This window comes from Microtus oregoni, unplaced genomic scaffold (genome assembly GCF_018167655.1).
Source record: "Microtus oregoni isolate MIOR12 unplaced genomic scaffold, Mior012 000016F_ref0000370, whole genome shotgun sequence".
Taxonomy (NCBI): domain Eukaryota; kingdom Metazoa; phylum Chordata; class Mammalia; order Rodentia; family Cricetidae; genus Microtus; species Microtus oregoni.
This window is the reverse complement of record NW_024543075.1, coordinates 35,260,858-35,286,222: the sequence shown is the minus strand read 5'-3', so window position 1 is coordinate 35,286,222 and position 25,365 is coordinate 35,260,858. Positions and strand designations below refer to the sequence as shown.

Here is a 25,365-nt window from a genome sequence, read left to right as displayed (position 1 = left end):
GTCTCCCTTTACCTGAAAAGCACTATTTAAGATATAGCTCAAAGCTCAATTAAAAGCAGTTTCCTTATTTTGGTTTTTTGAGACAGGGTTTCTCTGTGGCTTTGGAGCCTGTCCTAGAACTCTTTATTTATTTATTCTAATAAAGTGTTCCTTATTCAGGGGTAGAGTCTTTTTTTTTTTGTTTTGTTTTTTTGGTTTTTCGAGACAGGGTTTCTCTGTAGCTTTGGAGCCTGTCCTGGAACTAGCTCTTGTAGACCAGGCTGGTCTCGAACTCACAGAGATCCGCCTGCCTCTGCCTCCCGAGTGCTGGGATTAAAGGCGTGCACCACCACCGCCCGGCTCAGGGGTAGATTCACAGATCACAGGGGAACAGCAACCGAATTCAGCAGCAGAGAATGAGGCATGTTTTACCAGACCACGCCCAAGTAGGCTGGTATCTTAAAGGCTATTGGCTGAAGGAGTTCCCACGGCACACTTCTAAACAGGATTTGACTCCAACTCACTGAACAAATATTAGCATGTTTTTTAATCAGAGGAAAAATGATATCACCGTTTCAAGCATCGGTAGTTTAAATGACATACTCTTCTTAGCCAGGTGGTGGTGGCGCACGCCTTTAATCCCAGCACTTGGGAGGCAGAGGCAGGCAGATCTCTGTGAGTTAGAGGCCAGCCTGGTCTACAAGAGCTAGTTCCAGGACAGGCACCAAAGCTACAGAGAAACCTTGTCTTTAAATAAATAAATAAACAAATAACATATGCTTATAAGCAAAAAAAAACAAACAAACAAACAAGAAAAAAAACTAAAACAGATTTCTCTAAAGTGTCTACAATTTGAAATTTCTTTCTACACAGCTTTATTATTGCAATAGTAAATTAAGATTTTTTTTATTGTTTTTATTGAGCTATATATTTTTCTCCACTTCCCTCCTACCTTCTCCCATGGTTCCCATGCTCCCAATTTACTCAGGAGATCTTGTCTTTTTCTACTTCCCATGCAGATTGGATCTATGTATGTCTCTCTTAGGAGCCTCTTTGTTGTCTAGGTTCTCTGGGATTATGAACTGTAGGTTGATTTTTCCTTTGTTTTATGTCTGAAAGTCACTTATAAGTGAGTATATATGATATCTGTCTTTTTGTGTCTGGGTTACCTCACTCAATATAATGTTTTATAGACTCATCCATGTGCTCACAAATTTCAAGAAGTCATTGTTTTTTTCTGCTGTATAATACTCCATTGTGTAAATGTACCACATTTTCCTTATCCATTCTTTGGTCAAGGAGCATTTAGGTTGTTTCCAGACTCTGGCTATGACAAACAATGCTGCTATGAACAAAGTTGAGCACATGTCCTTGTGACACGATGGAATTACTGGGTCTTGAGGAAGGTTGTTTCCTAATTCTCTGAGAAATCACCACACTGACATCCAGAGGGGTTATACAAGTTTGCATTCCCACCAGCAATGCAGAAGTGTTCCCTTTAACTCACATCTTTCCAGCATAAGTTGTCATCAGTGTTTTTGATCTTAGCCATTCTTACAGGTGTAAGATGGAATCTCAGAGTTGTTTTGATTTGCATTTCTCTGATGACTAAGGATGTTGAACATTTCCTTAAATGTCTTTCAACCATTCTAGATTCCTCTGTTGAGAGTTCTCTGTTTAGGTCTGTACCCCATTTTTTATTGGATTATTTGTTCCTTTAATGACCAATTTCTTGAGTTCTTTTTTTTTTTTTTTTTGGTTTTTCGAGACAGGGTTTCTCTGTGGCTTTGGAGCCTGTCCTGGCACTAGCTCTTGTAGACCAGGCTGGTCTCGAACTCACAGAGATCCGCCTGCCTCTGCCTCTGCCTCCCGAGTGCTGGGATTAAAGGCGTGCACCACCACCGCCCGGCTTCTTGAGTTCTTTGTATATTTTGGAGATCAGCCCTCTGTCCGATGTGAGTTTGGTAAAGATCTTTTCCCATTCCATAGGCTGCCGTTTTGTCTTGTTGACCATGTTTTTTGCTTTACAGAAGCTTTTCAGTTTCAGGAGGTCCCATTTATTAATTGTTTCTCTCAGCGTCTGTGCTGCTAGGATTATATCTAGGAAGTGGTCTCCTGTGCCAGTGCATGCAACTAGTTCATGTAGACCACGCTGGTCTTGAACTCACAGAGATCCGCCTGCATCTGCCTCCTGAAGTGCTGGGATTAAAGGCGTGTGCCACCACCGCCAGGCCTAAAAGCAGTTTTCTAAAGTTACTTTTATTTATATACCACATATTGAGAAACTGTCAGCTTCCACGGTGGTGATATTTTGTTTGTGCTGTAACAGATAAAGCTGGTTGAAGATCAGATGTGGAGCTAACCACACTAGTAGGCCATAGAGGCCAGGGTGGCACACACCTTTAATCCCAGCACTAGGGAGACAGAGGCAGATGAGTTCAAGACCATCCTGGGCTAGGCAAAATTGAATCAGTCTAAAAAAACATCTCACACAAAGGTGATCCCAGCACTTGGGATCCCACACCTTTAATCCCAGCTCTTGGGAGGCGGTGACAGGAGAGATAAAGCTGGGTGGAGAGAGGAATAAAAGGCGGAGGAGACAGAGCATTCAGTCTGAGGATTCAAAGGGGAAGGAGCGCATGGTCTGAGGATTCAATAGAGGTAAGAACTAGTGGCTGGCTGCTCTGTTTCTCTGATCTTTCAGCTTTAACCCCTACATCTGACTCAAGTTTTTTATTATTAAGTCCAATTAGAATTCATGCTACAATCCATAGCAAAAAATAGAGGAAGGGAGGTAAGAAAAGGAGGGTGATGGAAATCACCTCCAGGGCTCTGGCCATGGTAGATGGGATAATTCCTCTCACTGAAACAGACCAGTGTAAAGTTCTTATCCTACGCAGAACTAAAGGTGTGTGATCCAGGTGTGGTGTATGCCATAATCCCAATACTCCACAGGCAGAGGCAGAAGGACGGGGACCGCACTCCGCTATAACAGTGTAATTACAGTTTGGGCTAGTATATGAGAAGACACATCAGACAGCTGTGGTTCACAGCACCAGCTGGGATCTCAGGAAGTCCCGCATGCTGGGTATTAGTTAAAATGGGCTGCTATTAAAAATGCAGCCTATCAGGGCTTGAGAGGGCTCAGAGGGTGAAGGTCTTTGTAATGTAAGCCTGACAAACCTGAATTTGTTCCCCGGAATTCATGCAAAGATTGATGACCCTCATGTACCACAACACACTTGCATGGTGGTATGTGTACAAACACACTGGAATTCATGCAAAGGTTGATGACCCTCATGTACCACAACACACTTGCATGGTGGCATGTGTACAAACACACTGATAATTCATGCAAAGGTTCATGACCCCCATGTCCACACCACAGCATGCTTGCATGTGCACATACACACTGATAATTCATTTCTGAGATGGGCTCTTACTGCATAGGTCTGGAATCACAGGGATCTGCCTGCCTCCACCTCCCAAGTGCTGGAATTAAAAGTGCGTGCCACCCAACCTGCCAATAATAATAATTTAAAAATTTAGCTTGGAAGCTGAGCCTGATGCCTCACACTTGTAATTGAAGGCTTACAAAATGCCGCAAAAGCTTCATGTGAGTGAGATACTGCAGCAGAAGAGTTGACAAGATGATAAATTTTGCCGACAAGGTCAACATACCAACAACCTCCTTTGGTATTTACAACCTTGAGACAATTTGAGCAGAACAGATGTGCAGATGGAAACTTCCATGCAGAAGTTCCTTTTTCTGTCCTAAGGAACCCCAAAATCCCCTGCTCCACAGTGCAGTCTCCACTCCTGAGGAGACTCGGCTGGCCTTCGTTGTTCTGAAGACAAGACAATCTGTTTCTATTGAGGTTGGTCTTTATTATTATTTTCTAACAGAACCGATCCAGCCAGCACTTGGGAGTCAGATGGATTCCTGTGAGTTAGAGGCCAGGGCTACACAATGAAACTCTTATCTTGTAAAAAATGGCCAGTCAACCAACCAACCAATCACCGTGGCCTGGCAGGGTGTGCTAGAATACCAGCACTATGGAGGTGGAGGTAGGGAGGAGACTTGCCAGGAGTTCAATTAATCTGGGCTACATGGCAAAGTCCGGCTTCAAAAAAAAAAAAAATTAAATCAGTTGGAGTTTTCAGCCTCTGAAGTGTTAAAACAGCATACACAATATCACAAAAGCTAATTCTCATAACTGCAATAAAAGACAATAGAAATAAGTATGAATAGCTATTATCTAGACAGTGTAAATCTAATCAGGAAACATTAAATTTTCTACAGATATCCTCTATTTTACTAGCTCTAATTGTTAGCAAAAAAGAAAATTACTTTTCTGTAGGACAATCTGGTCTTGATGATTCCCACTCCAGCAATGAATGGTAAAACAAAATAACAAAAGCCCTAAAATAAGTCATAATAATGAGAGCGTACAAATAAAGTACACACGTGTGTATGTGTATTTATACTAAGAGACAGATTAAATTACGGTTTGACAAGATAGTGGGAAATTTTATTTTTCCTGAATTTTTTTTTGTTTTTAGAGATAGGGTTTCTTTGTGTAACAGCCCCAGTTTTCCTGGAACTTGCTCTGTAGACCAGGCTGGCCTCCAAGTAGCAGAGATCCGCCTGCCTCAGCCTGCCCAGGGCCGGAATTAAAGGGGTGCGCCATCACCGCCCGGTATTTCCTGCAATTATTTTTGTGACAGCACCATTACAGAGCACAATGGCTTTGAACTCTGATCCCCCTGCCTCAGCTTCCAAACTGCTGAAATTACGGGTGTGTGCCAGTAGTTTCTTTAGGTTTTGTTTGTTTTTTCTCCTAGGGCCAATCAGGCCAGCACGTTCTCACGTGCTAGCGAACAAACATAAACAGCAGGGCAGCATGGTGGGCCCTGGGTCTGGTGCGGGACTCAGGGCTGAAGAGGCCGACTCAGAGGACGTCCAGAGCACGGTCACCGTTTCCGACTCAGACCGCCACTCCGGAACGCCTAGAACGCCCCAGGGGTCGGGCCTCGGAACACGGGCTTGGGTCAGGCTTCTGGCGGTCCCTAAGGGCTGCACGGTGCCCGGATGCTTCGGAACCCGGGGACAGAAGCTGAGCCACGCCGACCACGCCCGGGTCGGAGACACGCTCCCACGGCCCTCCGCCCAGACCGCCTCCCGGCAGGCTCCGCTCCCCCGGGCGGAGAACGCAGACGGGCGTCTGTGCAGTCCGGGCTCGCTGATTGGTCCGCGACGCCGCGACCCGCCCAGGACTGGCGGCGCGCCGCGGCTCCGGGGCCAGCGATTTCGCGCCAAAATCGCGTAGCTGGGCCCGCCCCCGCGGGCTACGTCGCGCCTCCCCTGTTTTTTCAAACCCCGGGCTGGGCGGGGATTGGTGGGCTGGGCCGTCACGTGGTTAACGGTCGCGGGAAGCTGCGGAACGCGAACTTGCGGCCGAACTTGCGGAGACCTTTGCCTGCTACCTGGACCGGTCAGTGTCCACTGGGCTGTCCGCGCCGCAGCCGTCGCCGTCGCGGCGTTGGGAGCTTGGAGCGCCTCGGAGCCGCCGCCCCGGGTACCGCCGCAGCCACCGAGCAGGCCTGCTGCAGCCTGAGCCCGGCGCGCCCGATCGCACGTGGCGGATCCGCCCCCTGTGCCAGCCGCGACCTGGACACCGCCGGCCTGTGTTCGCCCGTCCTCCGCTCTCCCGTGCTCCGCCGGGACTGCAGCCGGGAGATGAGCTTCCTGAGCCGACAGCAGCCGCCGCCCACCCGCCGCGCCGCGGCCGCCTGCAGCCTGCGGCAGAAACTCATCTTCGCACCGGGCAGCGACTGTGAAGAGGAAGAGGAGGAGGAGGAGGAGGAAGGCAGCGGCCACAGCACCGGGGAGGACTCGGCCTTCCAGGAACCCGATTCGCCGCTGCCCTCCGCGCGCAGCCCCGCCGAAGCCGAGGCCGAGCGCCGCCGCTCGCCCGGCGCCGAGCCCAGCAGCCCCGGGGAGCTGGAGGACGATCTGCTGCTGGGGGGCGCCGGCGGGGGCGCGGAGGCGGCGGGCGCCGGCACCGAGGGCGACTCCTGGGAGGAGGAGGGGTTCGGCTCGTCGTCCCCCGTCAAGTCACCGGCCACCGCCTACTTTCTGGGCACCTCGTTTTCGCCGGTGCACTGCGGCGGCCGGGGGGATGCGTCCCCGCGGGGCTGTGGGTCGCCGCGGGCCATGGATGGCCGCTGCTCGCCGCTGCCCGGCTATCCCAGCACCCCGCCGCACAAGACGTTCCGCAAACTACGACTGTTCGACACGCCGCACACGCCCAAGGTACGCGGGGACCCGGGACACCCGGTTTCGGGGCCCTTAAAAAAGCAAATAACAACAAAACCGCGGCGCTGCAGCCGAGCGCGCCGCTGTTGGGGTTCGGTTACATAACCGCCTCGCCGCACCCCTCTCGTCCTGCGCCGCCACCAAAAAAAAAAAGTTGGCAGCCCCTCTTTTTGGCTCTGCCCAGAGGTTGTCGGTTAAGATTATGTAACTGAACAATGGGCCTGGGCTGTAACTTCTTCATCTTACAAAGGGGCTGGTCCCCGCCGTCCAGGTGGCTGAGGAGGTGGCCCCGGTGGCGCGGTGTGCGAGACTGCCGGTTTGGGGCGGGCCACCTGGCACTACGAGCCATATGGTGCCATTTAAACCCGGTGGTCGGGCCTGTAATTTGGGGAGCCCGGGTAGAAGGAGTTAGACTTATTAGAGGGGTTTTTCTCCTCCTGTACTTCTGGTTTCGTGTTGCCCTCTGGGAGTTCTCTGCGTTTACAGCCGCAGAGTCATGAACACTCCTGGTAGCTTTTGATTGTCTTTCGGGACTTAGTATTAGCGAAGCTTTGTGTTTACCCTGGGGTTTGCTCTGAGGGTTTGTTGGCCTATGTGTTAAAATGAAGGTGTCTTAGAGAAGTGTGTGGTCAGCACCCCTCCGGAATAGCCCGTGTACGTGTACACTATCACTAGTAACACTTGAGAAGACACACACACACAGAAATTAAGACAAACACGCCCCTTAAGTTTAACACGGAAAGGGAGTCGGCGTTTGCAGATTTCCACGCACCCTTAGTCATAACTCTCGAGAATACGTGTTTTTTGGAGCGTTGCTACTTCATTAGCGGACTTGCCGAAGGCGTGGTTCTTATAGTAGTGGGAGGAGTCCAGTGAGGCCGCCTTCCAAAGCCCTCTTGAGGTGGATGTAGGGACTTTTTCAGACCGATCGCTTTTATTTTTAGAATGTTGAAAGAGCTTGTTAATTTTTAGCCACTGATATGAAGTTAGTTTTAGTCGCTATAAATGTTCCTTTTAAGGACTTGGTTCCGGTTTTTACTTTGCTATCTTTTACAGATAGTGTGCAACCTGACCCCTAAGTCAGCCACTGTTTATTTTACTTGAAATGTGCGGAAGGCTCGTATATTGCCCCTCCCTTGTTCTTTTCTTTCCCCAAGTCGGTTAGTGGGACCTGTCCTTCACTATGTGATGCTTTCGGCTACATCAGCCACCTAGAAAGGCCAGTTGAAGGCTGTGTCCTGAAGATTGTTTTTCTTTTCATAGAGTTTGCTTTCCAAAGCTCGAGTAATTGATTCCAGCTCTGTTAAACTCCGGGGTAGTTCTCTATTCATGAACACAGAAAAATCAGGAAGAAGAGAATTCGACACCCGGCAAACTCCTCAAGTGAATATTAATCCTTTTACTCCGGATCCTGTATTACTCCATTCCTCAGGACAGTGTCGCGGGAGAAAGAGAGCATATTTTAATGAGTAAGTCTTTACAGTTTGGGTCTTCTGTACACCTAAGCGGGGTTCTATGTACTGTTCAGTTTGTACTGAGTGCGTGTTTCTGCTCTGAAAGGCTTCACTAATGAACATTAGCGCCCAGCTCTCAGGAGAGGGATGGATGGAGGGAAGAACTGGAGTAAGGAAAAGAATAGGAAACCTCAATTCCTGGGGAGATGGCTTAGCTGTTGAGAGCTCTTGCTGTTCTTGGGGTTCAGTTCTCAGGCACCTGAGTGATGGCTTAAAAATGGCTGTAACTCTGTCTCCAGGGGGTCCATTGCTCCTTCTGACCTCTTTAGGCCCTGGGCCTGCGTGCAATGCTCCTACCTGCAAAAACTCTTATATCCAAAAGGCCTAGACCAGGCATTGGTGGTGCATGCCTTTAGTCCAAGCTTTTCTGTAGAGGCAGGTGGATGGATCTCTTGAGTACAAGGCCAGTCTGGTCTACAATGTGATTTCCAAGACATCCACTACACAGAGCAACCCTGCATTGAAAAAAAAAAAACTAGAGTGTTAATTCATTAATTATTTTAATGTGTATTGCTGTTTTGCCTGCATGTGCATGTGTGAGGATGTTGGGTCCCCTGTAACTGGAGTTACAGACAGGTGGGTGCTGGGAATTGAATCTGGGTCCGATGAGGTGTCTCCAACCCCAAGCCTAGATTTCTTGTCAGACATCTAATTTCAAGTAATTTGAGAGAATTGTTATTATTACACGTATTTATTTTGTGTGTGTGGAGGTTGACTTTAGGGACTTGATTCTCCTTCCAATGTGTGGTCCCCAGGCTTGAACTCGGGTGTCAAGAGGTGACTAGAACCTTTACCCTCTGAGCCAGTGGTTTTCAACCTTGCTAATGCTGCCATAAAATTATTTTCATTGCTATGTCATAACTAATTTTGCTACTGTTATGAATCTAATGTAAATGTAAGTATCTAATGTGTATTTTACATTACCCCAAAGGGATCTCGAACCATAGGTTGAGAACTGCTGCTCTGAGCTATCTTTTTTTTTTTTGTTTTTTTTTGTTTTTCAAGACAGGGTTTCTCTGTGGCTTTGGAGCCTGTCCTGGAACTAGCTCTGTAGACCAGGCTGGTCTCGAACTCACAGAGATCCACTTGCCTCTGTCTCCTGAGTGCTGGGATTAATGGCATGTATCACCACTGCCCAGCTGGGGTTGTTGTTTTTTTAATCAGATGAGTCAAATTTTAGGGTTATAAAATTAACTATATGCTTTCTTTTTTTTTTTTGTAGTGATATATCATTTGTGTTTTAACAAATAAAGCTTGTCTGAAGATCAGAGAGTAAAACAGCTGCACTGATCAGCCATACAGACCAGGCAGTGGTAGCACACCTTTAATCCCAGTAGCCACTGTAGTTTGCCATAGAAACTGGGCAGTGGTGGTTGCATACCTTTAATCCCAGCACTAGAGAGGATAAATTTAAGATGGGAGGGCACAGGTTTCAGGCTCAGTCTCATTCTGAGCATTTCTGGAATGTCATTTTTAGACTGAGGTAGAGGTAAGAGCCAGTAGCTGACTGCTTTGCTTTTCTGGTCTTCAAGTTGAACCCCAATATCTGTCTCTGGGTTTTTATTAATCATGCTACATTTTTTTTCTATCCATTAAAATATCTATTTCATTCTATAGTTATGTAAAGTTAATCTTAAATTGATGTATGTTCTGATAACATTTAATTCTTTTTTTTAGTTCCTCTGAAGACATGGAAGCCAGTGATTATGAATTTGAAGATGAAACAAGACCTGCTAAAGTAAATAGCTTTTTATAATTTAGTTAGTATATGTCTGCATGTCATATAAACAGTAGAACCTAGGGTAGAATAATTTTTTAATTTTATATCTTTGTATTATAAATGGATATCCTTCTATATCACAGAGAATTACAATTACTGAAAGCAATATGAAGTCGCGGTATGAAACTGAATTTCATGAGGTCGAGAAAATTGGTTCTGGAGAATTTGGTTCTGTGTTTAAATGTGTGAAGAGGCTAGATGGATGCATTTATGCCATTAAGCGATCAAAAAAACCATTGGCTGGCTCTGTTGATGAGTACGTATTAATCATTTCTGTCTTTTGTATTTTGTCTCCTTTGTTATTGATAAACATTAAAGTTCTAGGTAACCAAATACCTAATGCTTTTATTAAGACTAGATCTTATGTAGATTAGGCTAGCCTTGGTGAGCTCATTGTATGCTGATAATTTTAACTCCCCTTCTCCTGCCTCAATTTCCCTGTTGGTTACAGTGTGTACTACTATGCCAGTTTCCATAATTCTTAGTTCTGTTAAATAAGACACCTTTTAGCATAATGATAGTTTAAAAGGTCATATTTACTTTATGGTGCTTCAGGTGATTTGATTTAGTCCTGAGTAGAAATGGTTTAACGCTCTGTTAATATTTTTCTTCTAGGCAGAATGCTTTGAGAGAAGTATATGCTCATGCTGTGCTTGGGCAGCATACCCATGTGGTTCGCTATTTCTCTGCGTGGGCAGAAGATGACCATATGCTTATACAAAATGAATATTGTAATGGTAAGTGATGTCATGTTCATTCATAAACTTTTGAGTTTAAAAAATAAACACTGCCAGGCAATAGTGGCGCACACCTTTTATCAATCCCAGCACTCCAAGGGAGGCAGAGACAGGCAGATCTCAGTGAATTCGAAGCCAGCCTGGCCTACGGAACGAGTTCCAGGACAGGCTCCACAGGTAAAGAGAAACCCTATCTCGAAAACCAAAAAGAAAGAAAGAAGCACCATGGGAATATTTATTATGATCTTTCTGGTTCCCTTTCTCTTGTGTCTGTGTGTGATATTTTTAAGATAGGGTCTTGCTATGTAACCCTAGCTGGCTTGGAACTCACAGAGATTCTCATGCTTCTGCATACCCAAAGTGGAGATTAAAGACATGCACTACCTCACCTGACTCCCTTTCTCATCTTTCATCCAGAAGAGTAACATGAATTTCAAGTTGGAAGCCTTAGCCCCTCTGTGACATCTGTTAACATACCTCAGTAGGAGAACTTGATCTATTTATATGCTTGTTACTCAGTGCTGAGCTTCATGAGAAGACAGCATCCTAGTATGCCTTCCCATATTGTATATTTTGTTATTTCTGAGCACACAGCACACAGGAAAGATTATCTTAGTCTATTCTCTTCGGCTGTACAAAAATAATACAGTGAGATGAGGCGATTATAATAAATTTGTTTCTCTGTTTTGGAGGAAGGGAAGTCTAAGAACAAGACGTGAACATCTGAGGTGGTCCTTCATGCCGTATCTTTGCATGTAGAATGTAGGGTTTCACTGTATATTCTTGGATGAAGCTCTATATATGCAGACTAAACTGGCCTTCCTGGGTGCTGGGATTAAATGCATGTGGTACCACCCCTGGCTCTTTTATTTTTCAATGGCAAATTTCATGGCAGTCCTTTTGTGGTGCTAGGGTTTGACTGAGAGCTCCTCGACGGCTCTCCGTGCCCTGCCTCTGAGCTGTGTCGTCAGTTCTTTGTGTGCGTTGTGCTGTGACTGGTATCACTAAGCAGTTAGCTAGGACTCTAGCCAAGGCAGACCTTGATCTTAAGATATTCCAGGAGACTAGTACCAGGAGACCAGACTTAATTTCACATTAATCCCTTCTTGAAGGTACAGCTCTCTATTTACTGTTTACTAGGGCCCAGATTTCAATACCTGAACTTTGGGATATGCATTCAAATAATAAAGTTGTTTTCAACGAATTTCACTGCATTTAGCTTTTGCATTTTGTGAGCTTCTAACATTGATGTTGGTTTCTCATAAAAGGACAATGACTCCATTCATCTAAATTTAGCCATTTCTTGAAGCCATTCTGAAATCCTGCTTTATCCACCATCTGTCCAGTCTAGTTTAAAGCTAGAATTCATTAATACATCTGTATTAAGTAAGTTATGTTCTTTTTCCTTTTTTTTCTTTTTTTTTTTTTTGTTTTTTTTTTTTTTTTTTTTGAGGCAGGGTTTCTCTGTGTAGCCCAAGATGTCCTTGAACTTACAGAGGTCAGCCTTCCTCTGCCTCCTGGGTGCTGAGATCAAAGGTGTGCACCACCGGGCTGAGCCCACACCTTTGGGTTGTTTCCATTTTCAAGTTGTTTCCATAAAGATTAAAGAAATGTATTGTTTGGGGAGCCCCCAGAGGGGGCCCAGTGGGTAAGAATGCTTGCTGTGCAATTATAAGAACTAGAGTATAAATTCCAGCATCTACATAAAAGTTAGAATTGCTGAATTTGCCTCAGACCCCCCTTCCCCTCCCCCCCCAGCTCCCAGGGAGGCAGAGACAGAAGCAGCACTGGGACTTAACTGGTTTGTAGTATAGCTGAGACAGTGAATCAGCAGCGAGAGACTTGCTCAAATGTGTGGGAAGACACCAAGACCCTTTTCTACCTTCCAGATGTACACACATAAGAGCATTGACTTATACATACATACATACATACATACACACACACATATATGTATACATGTGTGTGTGTGTGTGTATAAATCTTTGTTTAAAAGATAAATGTAGCTGGGTGTGGTTGTGCACACTTTTAATCTTGGCACTCGGGAGGCAGGAAGATCTCTGAATTCAAGGCTAGCTTAATCTATAAAGCAAGTTCCAGGACAGCCAAGGCTGTTGCACACATAAATCTTGTCTCAAAAAACCAAAAAGACAAAAGGAGATGTAGCTGAGTGTGGTGGTGGTATTCTAGTACTTGGGAGTCAGAGGCAGATGGATCTTTGAGTTTGTGGCCAGCCAGGAGGGCTACATAGAGACCTGTCTTTTTAAAAAAAAAAAAGAAAGAAATAGAAGTTTTAGAAACACTTGATGGTAAGGTTTATTCTTGTTCATCTTCATAAATAACTAGCAGTCTAGTAGTTTATGAATCACTAAGTCATATAGGTAGTAAAGACCTTTCCTTATTTAATCAGTTTCTTAGTTTATTTAGAGTTAGGTTCTCACTATCTCTGCCTATGTAACCTGCTGTGTAGACCAGGCTGGCCTCAAAATCACAGATATCTGCCTGCCCCTACCTCCAAAGTGCTAAGATTAAAGGTATGCACCACCATCCCCTGCTCTTGTTCCACTCCAGAGGTTTCCCCCTCAGAAAGAGAAACTGCTGGTTTACTCTGAGAAAGTGAACTGAATTGGTTGTTGAAGTTAATAAGTTAAAAGAAAGTTTAAATTTTTTTTCCCCCTTGGCGCTGAGGATTTAACCTAGGACCTATCCATGTTCATTAGGCATTGAATCCTTTTTACATTTGAAGACTGTCTTCTGAGTTGCCAAGGCTACCCTTGAAACTCATTTTGTAGCCACAGCTGGCCTCAAACTCATGATCCTCCTGCCTTAGATTCCCAGATAGCTGGTATTATGTTACTTACTACATCACCAGGCCTAGTGTTAAATTCTATTTTCTATATTTGTTAGTATATTTTATACTAAAACAATAAATAAAAGTTGATATCCCGAGCAAGTTGAAGAGGGGGATTCTATAAAATGTAATTTTCTTGGTGGAGAATTGCAGTTGTTCCATATAGAGAGAAGGGAAAAAAGGTTTTTTTGTAAATAAGGGGAAAATGAAAAAAATGTTAATTTTTGCTGTCTTTGTTAGGTGGGAGTTTAGCTGATGCTATAAGTGAGAACTACAGAATCATGAGTTACTTTACCGAAGGAGAGCTGAAGGATCTGCTTTTGCAAGTTGGCCGGGGCTTGAGATACATACACTCAATGTCTTTGGTTCACATGGATATAAAACCTAGTAAGTATTCCAAATATTTGGCTGTGCTGTTTGGAACCTGGGTATTGGAAATAAATTACTTCATTGTAGCAATATGAAAATACTAGTATTGATTTATGATGGGAAGACTAGACCACCCCCACCCCCAGCCCCCAACAGGCCTAAATATTTCATAGTTGATTCATTTAAACTGGTAGATACCATACTGTGTGTCTGATTATCATCTGCTGTTCATTGGTGTTTTGCCTGCGTGTATGCCTGTGAGGGTCTCAGAAGTCCTGAACTGTATTTACAGACAGATGTAAGCTGCCATGTGCGTGCTAGGAATTGAACCTGGTTCCCTGGAAGAACTGCCAGTGCTCTTAACCACTGAACCATTTCTCCAGCCCCTCTACTTTAAAATGACACGCTTAACCCTACAGATAAACTTCTCTGTTTAACCAATTGCTTTCTTGTATTTTTAGTTTCTATCTTATAGTTCCTGTAAATTGGAAGTTAGAAGGGCTGATAAATTCAAACTAATTATTGCAGGCAAGGTGCTTTTCTTATACAGCAACAACAAAAACAAACTAGTTAGCTGGTATGGTGCACACACCTTTAATCCCAGCACTCAAGAAGCAGAGGCAGGTGGATCTCTCTGAGTTTGAAGCCAGCCTGGTCTACACAGTAAGTTGCAAGACTGTCAGGGCTTTTACACAAACCCTGTCTGGGCAGGGTGGGCAACTAATTTTTAATTTAGTTTAAATTTAAATTAGTCTTGGAGGCTAGACAAGCATGTTGGATAACCTGGAACTGAGGCATTTGTGAGCCACTTTGTAGGTGCTAACACCGAATCCCAGTTATCTACAATATAGCAGTAAATAAAAACTCTTGGTTTTTCAAACAAGGTTTCTCTCTGTAATTGCCCTAGCTGTCCTATAACTATCTCTGTAGACCAGGCTGGCCTCGAACTCACTGAGATCTGTCTACCTCTGCTTCGCGAGTCCTGAATTAAAGCCTGGCACAGTAAGGACTTTTAACCATTGATCCATCTCTATATCCTGACAAGTTCCTTTATTTTGGATTTTACAGATTAAAAAATTTGTTTTTATTAAAAACATGTTGATTTGATAAAATTTAAGTAGCTTTATACAACTTGTGAGTTACAGTTAAATTACTTTCACCTGACTAAAGTTATTTTTTTTAAAGGCGTTAAAAAAACAAGTATAGTGTGCACACTTTTTATACCAGTACTTTAGAGCAGAGGCAGGAGAATCTCTGGGATTTGGAAGCCAAGCTTGGTTTATATAGTCCAGGCTAGCCACGACTGAACAAGTAAACCTCTATCTCAAAAAAAAAAAAGGAAGGAAGAAATGTTTGGATATAGGTATGAGATCAGACTATAAGGTTAGGCAGTACTGCTGTATCTTATATTAAGCAGCAAATACAATGAACCTTTGTATGACAAGGTTCAAAGGCTAGAAATACTAAGGGACATAAAGGATTTTTGTTGGGGTGGTTTGTGGTACTGAGGTTGAAAAAATTCAAAATTACAAATATCACCATGAATATATTGTCCTATAAAGTGAAACTTCACAGATGAGTAATAATTATGCTATACTAAAATCAATGTAATATTGATAAATCTATTAAAATGAAATACACTGGTCTGGAGAAATGGTTCAGTGGGTAAAAAGTGCTTGCTGTGCAATCATGAGGACCAAAGTTCAGATCTTTAACACCTGTGTAAAAGCTGAGTGCAGAAGTTTGCATCTGTAACCCCACATAGGAATGAGATGAGGACAGAGACTGGTGGGTTCTGGGAACTCGATGGCCAGCCAGTATAGCCAAAACTAAAAGTTTCAGGTTCAGTGAAAGACCTTATCTCATAAAGTAAGATGAAAAGGATGGATTAAGACTTGACATTAATCTCTAGCCCACATACCCATATGTCATACACCCACATACCGAAAAACAAATATGCCATTCAGACTTAAGTCAGTTATGAGGTGATTTTTAAGAAAAAGAAGTATTGTTTGTAGCAGGAAATAAGCCATAAACAGTATTGGGATGTAGGTACTGGATGGTAGCTAAATGACCCATCCTTCTTTTCCAGCCTGATAACATCAGATTAAAATTGTGGCTGGAGAGAGATCCTTTGGCAGTTTAAGAGCTCTTGTTCTTGGAAAGAACCCAGCACCCACCTGGTGGTTCACAACCGTCCATAACTCCATTTGCACAGGAAGCGATGCCTTGTTTTGACCTCCATGGTCAATGACCACACATGGTACATATACATACATGCCGGCAAAACCAATCATGCATAAAATAAAATGAATAAATCTAAAATATAAGATTAGTGGGTCCTTTTTTTCTCAGCATTGAATTACTATTAGTTTTATATTATTTCTAAGTTAATAGAATACTAAAGATTAATATATAAGCAAAAAGGGTCTTGGCAGTGACTCCCAAATGTTTAGAGGTCATTGCTAAATTAAAAAAATATATTCCCTACTGTGTGGTCGTGACATATACCTTTAATGCCAGCACCCAGGAAGGTGAGGCTGGCAGATCTCTGAGTTCATAGCCAGCCCCATCTACAGAGTGAGTTCTAGGTTAGGCTTCAAAGTTACACAGGAAACCCTGTCTCTGTAAACCAAAACATATATATTACATACATACATATATATATATATATATATATATATATTACCCAGGTGTAGAGCCTCATCTTTATCCCTTGAGGTTGTTATTCTCACTAAGATTGGGTTCGAAAAAAATAGGCGTTTTTAAGATTTTCTGGATGGATGGTTTTTTTTCTGTGATTTTTTTTTTTTTTTTTTTCCCTCGCACCATGCGGTTTCTGAGGATTGAACTCAGGTTGTCAGGCTTGGTAGCAAGTACCCACTGAGCCATCTCACTAACTTTATGGATTTTAATTTTTTTTAAATCTTGTGTGTGTGTGTGTTTCTTTACGAGATAGGATTTCCTCTGTGTAACAGATCTGTCTGTCCTGGGACTTGATTTGTAAACTAGGCTTGACCTTGAACTCTCTGAGATCCACAGCCTCTGCCTCCTGAGTTCTGGGATTAAAGATGTATACCACCATGCCTGGCTTTATTGGTGGTTTTTATATTTGGCCTTGTTTGTTAATATTGTTATTCAACAGGTAATATTTTCATATCTCGAACCTCAATCCCGAATGCTGTCTCTGAAGAAGGAGATGAAGATGACTGGATATCCAACAAAGTTATGTTTAAAATAGGTAAAACTTTTGTTAACTGTTGTGATAACTGTTATGTTAAAGTTAAGAGGGGTTGGGGGGTTGGTTGTGTGTAAGTGTAGTGTGGACATGGTGGGCACGCATGTGCAACAGAGCACGTATGAATGTTAGGACAGGCTTAGGTGTTAGTCCGCACGTTCCATCTTGTTTCATGTTGGGGTCTTTTGTTTGTTGTACCCTGTTTTGGATTCCGGACTAGCTGGCCTGTGAGTTCATAGGATTTTCTTGTGTCCGCTTCCCATCTCAAGGTAGTTCTGGGTTTGCAGACATGTGCTCCTGTGTTGGCTTTTACATGGGTTCTGGGAATCTGAACTCTGCTCCTTACTCTTGATAAGTACCCTTCTCCACTGAGCCATCTCCATAATCCTCTTTTTGAGTGTTTGCCTTAATATAAATGCATCATGTATATGCTTAGTGCCCAAGGAGGCCAGAAGAAGCATTCCCAGAGACTCAAGTAACAAGTAGTTTTGAGCTACTTACTATGTGCATGCTGGGAACTGAATGTTGGTTCTTGACAAGAGCAAGTGCTCTTATCTGGTGAGCTATCATCTCTCCAGTCCATATTTATATACTTTGAAACAGCATTACATGCATCTCAGTATGCTTCCTTGAACTTGCTGTGTAGCCTGGATAGCATCTACCCCGAGTCCTAGGATTACAGGCATCTGTTACCATGCCTGGTTTGTGTGGTTACAGATACCAAGCCAGGGCCTTGTGCATGCTGGGTGAGTACTCTGCTGACTGAGCTATTGTACTTTTCTAAACCGTCTAGGTGATCTTGGGCATGTGACAAGAATCTCTAGTCCACAAGTTGAAGAAGGTGATAGTCGTTTTCTAGCAAATGAAGTTTTACAAGAGGTAATTATTTTTCCTTTGTTTACAGTACTTGCTTTGTCCCACTTAGGCAGTTGTCAGAAGAATGATTATGTTGTATTTACTGAGGAAATGAAAGGTAGATTATGACATACTGTGCCACATGACGTCTAATTGTTTAGTCTTCTTGCTCTTCTCTCCATACACATTGTCTGCATATGCATCTCCAGCGGGCAGGATACTTGCTTCAGAGTATGTCATTGGGCACCTGATAAAAGCAGCATCTATTTTTAGATATGTTCTTAACCCCTACCCCAGTTTATTATTTGTAATTTAAAAAAAAGTCAGCATCCTCCTAAATTTAGCAGCTTATTTCCTGAATAGATGCTTAAATGTGGCATTGAAAGGTTTTTAATGTGATTTTACCTAGACCATCATTGTGTACAATATTTTATTTTGACCACTAATTTTTTTTCTTTTAAATTTTACAGAACTATAGCCATCTACCGAAAGCAGATATTTTTGCTCTTGCTCTCACAGTTGTATGTGCTGCTGGTGCTGAACCCCTACCCCGAAATGGAGACCAGTGGCATGAAATCAGGCAGGGTCGATTACCCAGGATTCCACAAGTGCTTTCCCAGGAGTTGACAGAGTTGCTAAAAGTGAGTGTTGTAGCCAGACGTTTCCTATCCCTACCACCAGAGACTCAGAGGCTTAATATTTCTCAAATTCTCTATCAGTAGCTCAGGCTTGTTACTAGCTAACTCTTACATTTAAATTAACCCATTTCTATTAATCTGTGTATTGCCATGTGACTCATGATTTTACCTCTCTTCTACATGTGTCTTGCTTCCTGGAGTGCCACTAGCATCTCTCTCGACTCCACCCTCCTTCTTTCCATCATTCTCAGTTTAGCTTTCCCGCCTAACTTCCTGCCCAGCTACCAGCTTGTTAGCTTTTTACTAACCAATGAGAGTAATATATGTTCATAGTATAGAAAAGGATTGTTCTAAGTAGTAGTCTTTCTTGTTTGGTTGGGTTTTCTAGAGACAGGGTGTCTGTAGCTCATCCTGGGAACTATATAGACCAGGCTAGCCTCAAACTCAGGTCTGTCTGCCTGTGCTTGCTGAGTACTGGGACCTAAGGGCATGCACCTGGCCATAAGTGGTAGATTTATTTTTTTGTTTTGTTTTCCAAGACAGAGTTTCTCATTTCTCTGTGTTGCCATGGCTGTCCTGCAACTCTGTAGACTAGGCTAGCCTTGAACTCAGAGATACACCTGCCTCTGCCTCCCAGTGCTAGGATTAAAGGCACGTGCCTCCATGCTCAGCTATAAGTAGTAGTTTTTAATCACAATTTTGCTTTTGTTTCTCAGGTTATGATTCATCCTGATCCAGAGAAAAGGCCTTCAGCGATGGTGCTGGTGAAGCATTCAGCGTTGCTGTCTGCATCTAGAAAGAGCGCAGAGCAATTACGAATAGAATTGAATGCTGAGAAATTCAAAAATTCTCTTTTGCAGAAGTAAGTAGATTTTTTTTGTTGTTATTGGTTTTTTTTAATTTTTTAAATTTTTTAAATTTAATTCTCATTGATTCTCAAATTCTGAGAGATCCTTTAGGGTTTTTGTCAAACTTTGCAATTATGTACTTTAAGTGGGGTTTGGGCATTGTGACTCAGTTGGTAAGGTTTTCTCACATAAACATGAGAACCTGAGATTGTAAAAAGTTTGTTACCAACCCATTCGTAAAAAGCTGGGCGTAGGGCTGGAGAGATGGCTCAGAGGTTAAGAGCATTGCCTGCTCTTCCAAAGGTCCTGAGTTCAATTCCCAGCAACCACATGGTGGCTCACAACCATCTGTAAAAGAGGTCTGGCGCCCTCTTCTGGTCTTCAGGCATACAGACAGAATATTGTATACATAATAAATAAATAAATATTTTAAAAAAAAAGCTGGGCGTAGAGGCTTGTGTCTGTAATCTCAGCACTGAAGAAGCAGAAACAGGTTGGTCCTTACCAGCCCAGCTGAACCATCAAACTCTAGATTCAGTGAAAGAGGGCTGGAGAAATAGATGACTCAGCAATTAAGAGTACTGACTGTCCTTCCATAGGACTGAGGTTCAATTCCCAGCACCGCATTGGAGACTCACAGGTGTTTGTGATTTCAGTCCCAGGGGACCCATTGCCCTCTCCTGGTCTCCTTGGCGCACTCATGAGTCATGGACATACATGCATATGAAACAATCACCCATACACATAAATAATTTTAAAAAGCTTTATGTTGCAAACATTGAAGATTTTGGATATCAATTGAGGAAGACATGTGATGTTGACCTCTGGCCTCTGTATGCACTTGCACAAGTGTGTACTGTACAACTAGACACATGATAAGTATTAAGGCTAAGTTGGGTGTGGTGACATAGACCTGTGATCCCAGCTGTGTGAAGGCAGAGGCAGCAGGATCTCAAGTTCAAATTTTTCAACAGTGTTGAGCCTCAGCCTGGGCAAGTTGGTGAGAACCTGTCTCAGAAAGTAAAGGATCAGTGAGTGGTGGGGCACGCTTTAATCCCAGCACTTGGGAGGTAGGGCAGAGGCTGGAAGAGCTCTGTGAGTTAGAGGCCAGGCTAATCTACAGAGCGAGGTCACAGTCAGCAAGGATTGCAAAATGAGACCCTGTCTGAAAAGGTGGGGACTTAGCCAGCCAGTGCGTGACTTTAATCCTAGCACTTGGGAGGCAGAGGCAGGCAAATCTTTGAGTTCAAGACCAGCCTGATCTACAAAGTGAGTTCCAGAACAGCCAGAGTTAGAGAAACCCTGTCTCAACCCCTCCCCCCCCCAAAAAAAGGTGGGTACTTAGTATTAAGAGTACTTAGCCCAGTGAGCACCAGGCCTGGGGAGAATGCTATGCGACGTAAAGAAAGAGAAGGCCCAGTGGTAGAGCTGTTGTTTCCTGGGTTTGTGATATTCTGTATTCAGTTTTCATGCTTTCTCAAAGCTCTAAATCATGGTAGAAGCTGAATCAACCTGTAAGATATTTCTCCCAGACTCTTACCAACATTAATGTTTTCCTACAGCATTTTCTTCAGCCTGTTGATGAAACTGTGAAATTAATGTCAATTATGTTGCTACATTTTTTTTTAATTGAGTTGAGGCCAGCCTGGGCTACACAGAGAATTCCTGTCTTGATGAAGAGTAAGGTCTGGCCTCAACTCAGAGATCTACCTCCTTCTGCCTCTCTCTGCCTCTGCTATTAAATGCATGCATGCATCACTATAAAAGACTTAATTTTTGAAGTAGGGTTTCTCATGAACCTGGAGCATGCCAGCCCATATAGACTTCTAGGCTGTCTAGGCAATCAGGATTCTCCTGTCTGCCTCACAGCTCTGAGATTACAGGCATGTGCAATCACACTTACACTGCTTCTCACCCCCATAGCTGAGGCTCTACCACTGAGCTAAATCTTCAGTCTTACCCTGCTTTCTGTGTGGGTGCTGGGGGTCCTCATGCTTATTTTTTTTAAATTAGATTTCATTATTTTGTGTATGTGTATACGCATGACATGTATTGATCTTTCTACCATGTGGATTCTGGTGATCAAAACTCAGGGTGTGAGACCTGGTGGCAGGTATCCTCACCACTGAGCCTTATCACCAGCCCAGATGTGTCATACCATATAATGACATTTGCACATCAGGGCTAGGGATTGAACACAAGCCTTTGCCTATGTTAGGCAAATTCTGTAGCATTAAGCTATACCCTTTGTCCTCTTTATTTTTTGAGGTAGTAATTCATCATATAGTCCTATAGTCTAGGCTAGTCTCAAACTCAGTATGTAGCCAAGGTTAGCCTTGAATTCCTCATCCTCTTCCCTCTATACCCCCAACCTCACCCCTTAGTGCTGGGATTGTAGGCATGTTTCTTTCTTTCTTTTTTTTTTTTTTTTTGATGAAGGGTTTCTCTGTGGTTTTGGTTCCTGTCCTGGAACTAGCTCTGTAGACCAGGCTGGTCTCAAACTCACAGAGATCCGCCTGCCTCTGCCTCCCGAGTGCTGGGATTAAAGGCGTGCGCCACCATCGCCCGGCAGCATGTTTCTTTTTTGAAATGGAACTCTCATGTCCCTAACTTACCTCAAAGTTACTATAGAAGAGGCTGACCTTGAACACCTTCTAATTCAATTTGCTGTCATTTTGACTTTTAACTTGAAGAGGTTTTATGTTAAATAAGAATTTTATACTTAGATTCTAAATTTAAATTTTGTCCTTTGATATAAATTGAAATGTAATTTGAAATTATTTAAGACCCAAAATTCTTGCTAATGTCTTTATAGTTTAATGCTAAAAGCACAAGTCATAAATTTGAGTATATAAGCTAAAGCTCTGTTATATTTTTGTTTCTCAAGTGCATCTCAAAATAATTGATAGTATATGACAATTGTCCTAGTTAGCATTACTATTACTATGATGAAGCACCATGACCAAAACAACTTGGGAAGAAAAGGGTTTGTTTGACTTACATATCCATTGTTCATTGAGGGAAGCCAAGCAGGAACTCAAAATGGCAGGAGTATTGCTTTCTGGTTTGCTTCTCATGGCTTACTAAGTCTGCTTTTTTTGTTTATTTTTTTCAAGTCAGGGTTTCTCTGTCTAACAGTCCTGGCTGTCCTGGAAATTGTTTTGTAGACCAGGCTGGCTTTGAACACACACATAGACACTTGCTTCTGCCTCTGAAGTGCTAGGACTAAGGGTGTGTGCTGCCACCCCACTAGCCCAAGGAAGCATCACTCACAACAGGCTGGGTCCTTCCACACCAATCACTAATTAAGAAACAGGCTTGCCTACAGCCTGATCTTGTAGAAGCATTTTCTCACTTGAGGCTCCCTTCTGTCTGACCCTAGCTTATGTCAGGTTGTCATAAAACTGGCCAGCACAACAATTCAGTTTGTATTTGGCCTCTAAGACTCTTTGTATAAGATTAATACAGTAGGTAAATAAAATGTATTGCTTCCTTTCTTATTTTTTTAGAGAACTCAAGAAAGCCCAGATGGCAGCCAAAGTTGCAGCTGAGGAACGAGCACTCTTCACGGATCGGATGGCCACTAGGTCCACCACCCAGAGTAATAGAGCTTCTCGACTTATTGGAAAGAAAATGAACCGCTCTGTCAGCCTTACTATATACTGAACTGCTCACACTCCCCACTGCCCCCTCCAAAAAAAAAAAAAACTGTGACAAGAGGAAGCTAGGTTAAATCACTGCTAGAATTTGCTTTGCAATTTACTTTGTCCATTGGTAGCAGTAATGTTCCTGAAATGCCTTTTAGGACTTATGTGAATTACAGTTGAGAGCTATATTCTGACTTGGCTATGTCAGGCTTTTGTCTCATCTTCCCGTCTGTTTCATGTAGGATTTCAGTCACTGTTGGATGTTCCACCAGCTTTTGCAGGGTTAACCACTGTGTTGGGTGCTGCGTATCATTCACTATTGCAGTGTGATGGAAGGTATCTTTCCTAGCTGGGACCCTTAGAAAGGACTCAAGGCCCTTACTACGAACATCCTCTCCCTTCAAAAAGAGAACTGCTCAGAGACTCAGTACTACTACTCAGCCTCCGATGTACCTGTGTCAGTCTTACGTTTCTTTTTTCTATTGTGAATTATACTTGTATATCCAACTGGGAGCACTTTAGGCATTGTGTGTACATGGGATGGTCATTCTGTGGAAGCCTTGCCTTGTGAATTTGCTGCTATTTTAGTTTCCTCTTGCTGTAAGACTAGCATTAAACAATCATTGTTGTTAATAGGCTCTCTTTCAAAACAATTATGTGAAATGTGGAGCTGCTCTTCCTGAAGAGCAGCTTGCCTTTTGTTCTTTGGACTTTCAAGCTAGTGCACTGAAAAAGTGCACCTGTCCCTCCATGTTTGAACGCTGTATTAATGTAGTATAATTGTTACTGGTTTTGTAATTTTTTTCTTATAATGTCCTCTTTAAAACGTGTTTCCTTCTGTCAAGTCTTGTACTTGGTTGTATAGTTAGCCTATTTTTAAATGTTTTGCCCAGCTTCTCTTCAATGTTTGTGTATATAAACTGATCTTGGTAATACTGTACATAGCTGTTTGAAATGCCAGAATGACTTCTGATTATTCCAAATTTTACACAAAATACATTTTACATTTGGTTAGCCATTTGACTAACAAGGTTTGGCTAATATTAGATGTTGCCCTCCAAAAGGAAAAAAAAATGTCTCATTTGTTTTCCTATTAACATTGGTCTGAAAAATATTTGCACTTGTCTGTTTGACTTGTGTTTTATTAATATTGACTGGTGTATTAAAAGTCACTCTGTGCTTACCTTACTTGTCTAAATCTTCCTGGTGCCTGTTTTCTATTTTATATCCCCTCACTGCTGCATTGCAAAATATAGGATATAATGTATAAAGTGCTAAGAACAGAGGAGTATGCTTTGTTCCTAGTTGCTGGCTCTTTGAAATAGGTTCTCACCTTGTAACCCACGGTGGCCTGAAACTTAACTCCCTCTCACCTCCATCCCAGTGCTGAACTTAAAACTCGTAATTCTTAATTTGATAGGATGTGGAGCTTACTGACTCTTTAATGGTGTGCTTTAGTGCATAGTTATATCTTGAGATTTCATGAAAGTTTTGAGTGTTTATTAGTGTAATAATATATTTAAGCATATTGTATATCTTTGCATGTGACACTAGAAATGAGGTATAATTTAGAAAGGTTAAGTAGATAAAATACATATAATTCATAGCTTTTTAACTAGACTGAGGAAAGCTTATAGTTTTAAGAGGCTGGCTTGTGTGTGTGTTTGCACACAAGACAACCCAGGGCCACCTTTTCCTTGCTAATCACTCCTAAACACCCAATGCCATTTATTTTAAAGATTTTATTTGTATGCATGTTTTGTCTGTCTGTATGTATACCAGATCAGAAGAGGGCATCAGATCCAACAGGTGATTGTAAGCTACCTAATGTTGGTGCTGGAAATGGAACATGGTCCTGTGCAAGTGCAGCAAATGCTCTTAACTGCTCAGCCATCTCTCCAGCTGTTCTTGATATTTTTACAAATACTTATTGTGGCTGGGCAGTGGTGGTGCACACCTTTAATCCCAGCATTTGGGAGTCAGAGGCAGGTGGATCTCTGAGCTCAAGGCTAGTCTGGTCTACAGAGTAAGATCCAGGACAGCCAGGACTGTACAGAGATACCTGGCTGGGGGAAAAAAAAACCCAAAACCTTATTTTGTGAGAGTGTTGAGGTGAATGCATGTGAAGTGCAGGTTCTTCCACTGACTCACCGAGCCACCTCCCTATCCCTAATGATGTAATTTGTTTGGTTTTGATTCTTTTAGACAGGGCTTTGTTTTGTCATTCAGACTGTCCTTAAACTCAGGACTCTTCTTAGCCTCAGTGCTGAGTTAGCAGTATTTGTTATTGTGCCTGGCCTTATGGCATCCTAAACTAAATTCAGAGCTGGATGTGGTAGTTTAGGCGTGAGTTCCTCTCAGGAGGGTAACCGGGGGAAGACTGCTTTTAGTTCAAGGCCTGCTTGGGTCCCACAGTGAGCTCCATGCTAATCTGTAAGAAAGTAAGCAAACAGCTGTGAGAGGTGGATGGCCTGGAAAGACTGAGGAAGCAGAGGAGATGGCTCAGCCTGGAACAGAATCCCTTGAAGGCTGAAGCAATAGGATTGCTACAAGTTGCGAGACAGACTGGCTATTTATTTAGCAAGACTTT

The 25,365-nt window shown here is 43.0% G+C and overlaps 1 protein-coding gene across 1 annotated transcript; it reads left to right on the top strand.

Annotated features, from left to right (window-relative positions):
* The first annotated feature begins 5,437 nt into the window (after positions 1-5,437).
* Wee1 (WEE1 G2 checkpoint kinase) lies at positions 5,438-23,959 on the top strand. The gene is made up of 11 exons (XM_041667099.1): positions 5,438-6,295; positions 7,562-7,767; positions 9,490-9,550; positions 9,676-9,848; positions 10,208-10,329; positions 13,421-13,567; positions 16,695-16,790; positions 17,581-17,666; positions 18,113-18,283; positions 18,997-19,142; positions 22,638-23,959. The coding sequence occupies exons 1-11, from the start codon at positions 5,720-5,722 to the stop codon at positions 22,792-22,794; spliced, it is 1,941 nt and encodes a 646-aa protein (XP_041523033.1). The 5' UTR covers positions 5,438-5,719; the 3' UTR covers positions 22,795-23,959.
* Positions 23,960-25,365: the final 1,406 nt, after the last annotated feature.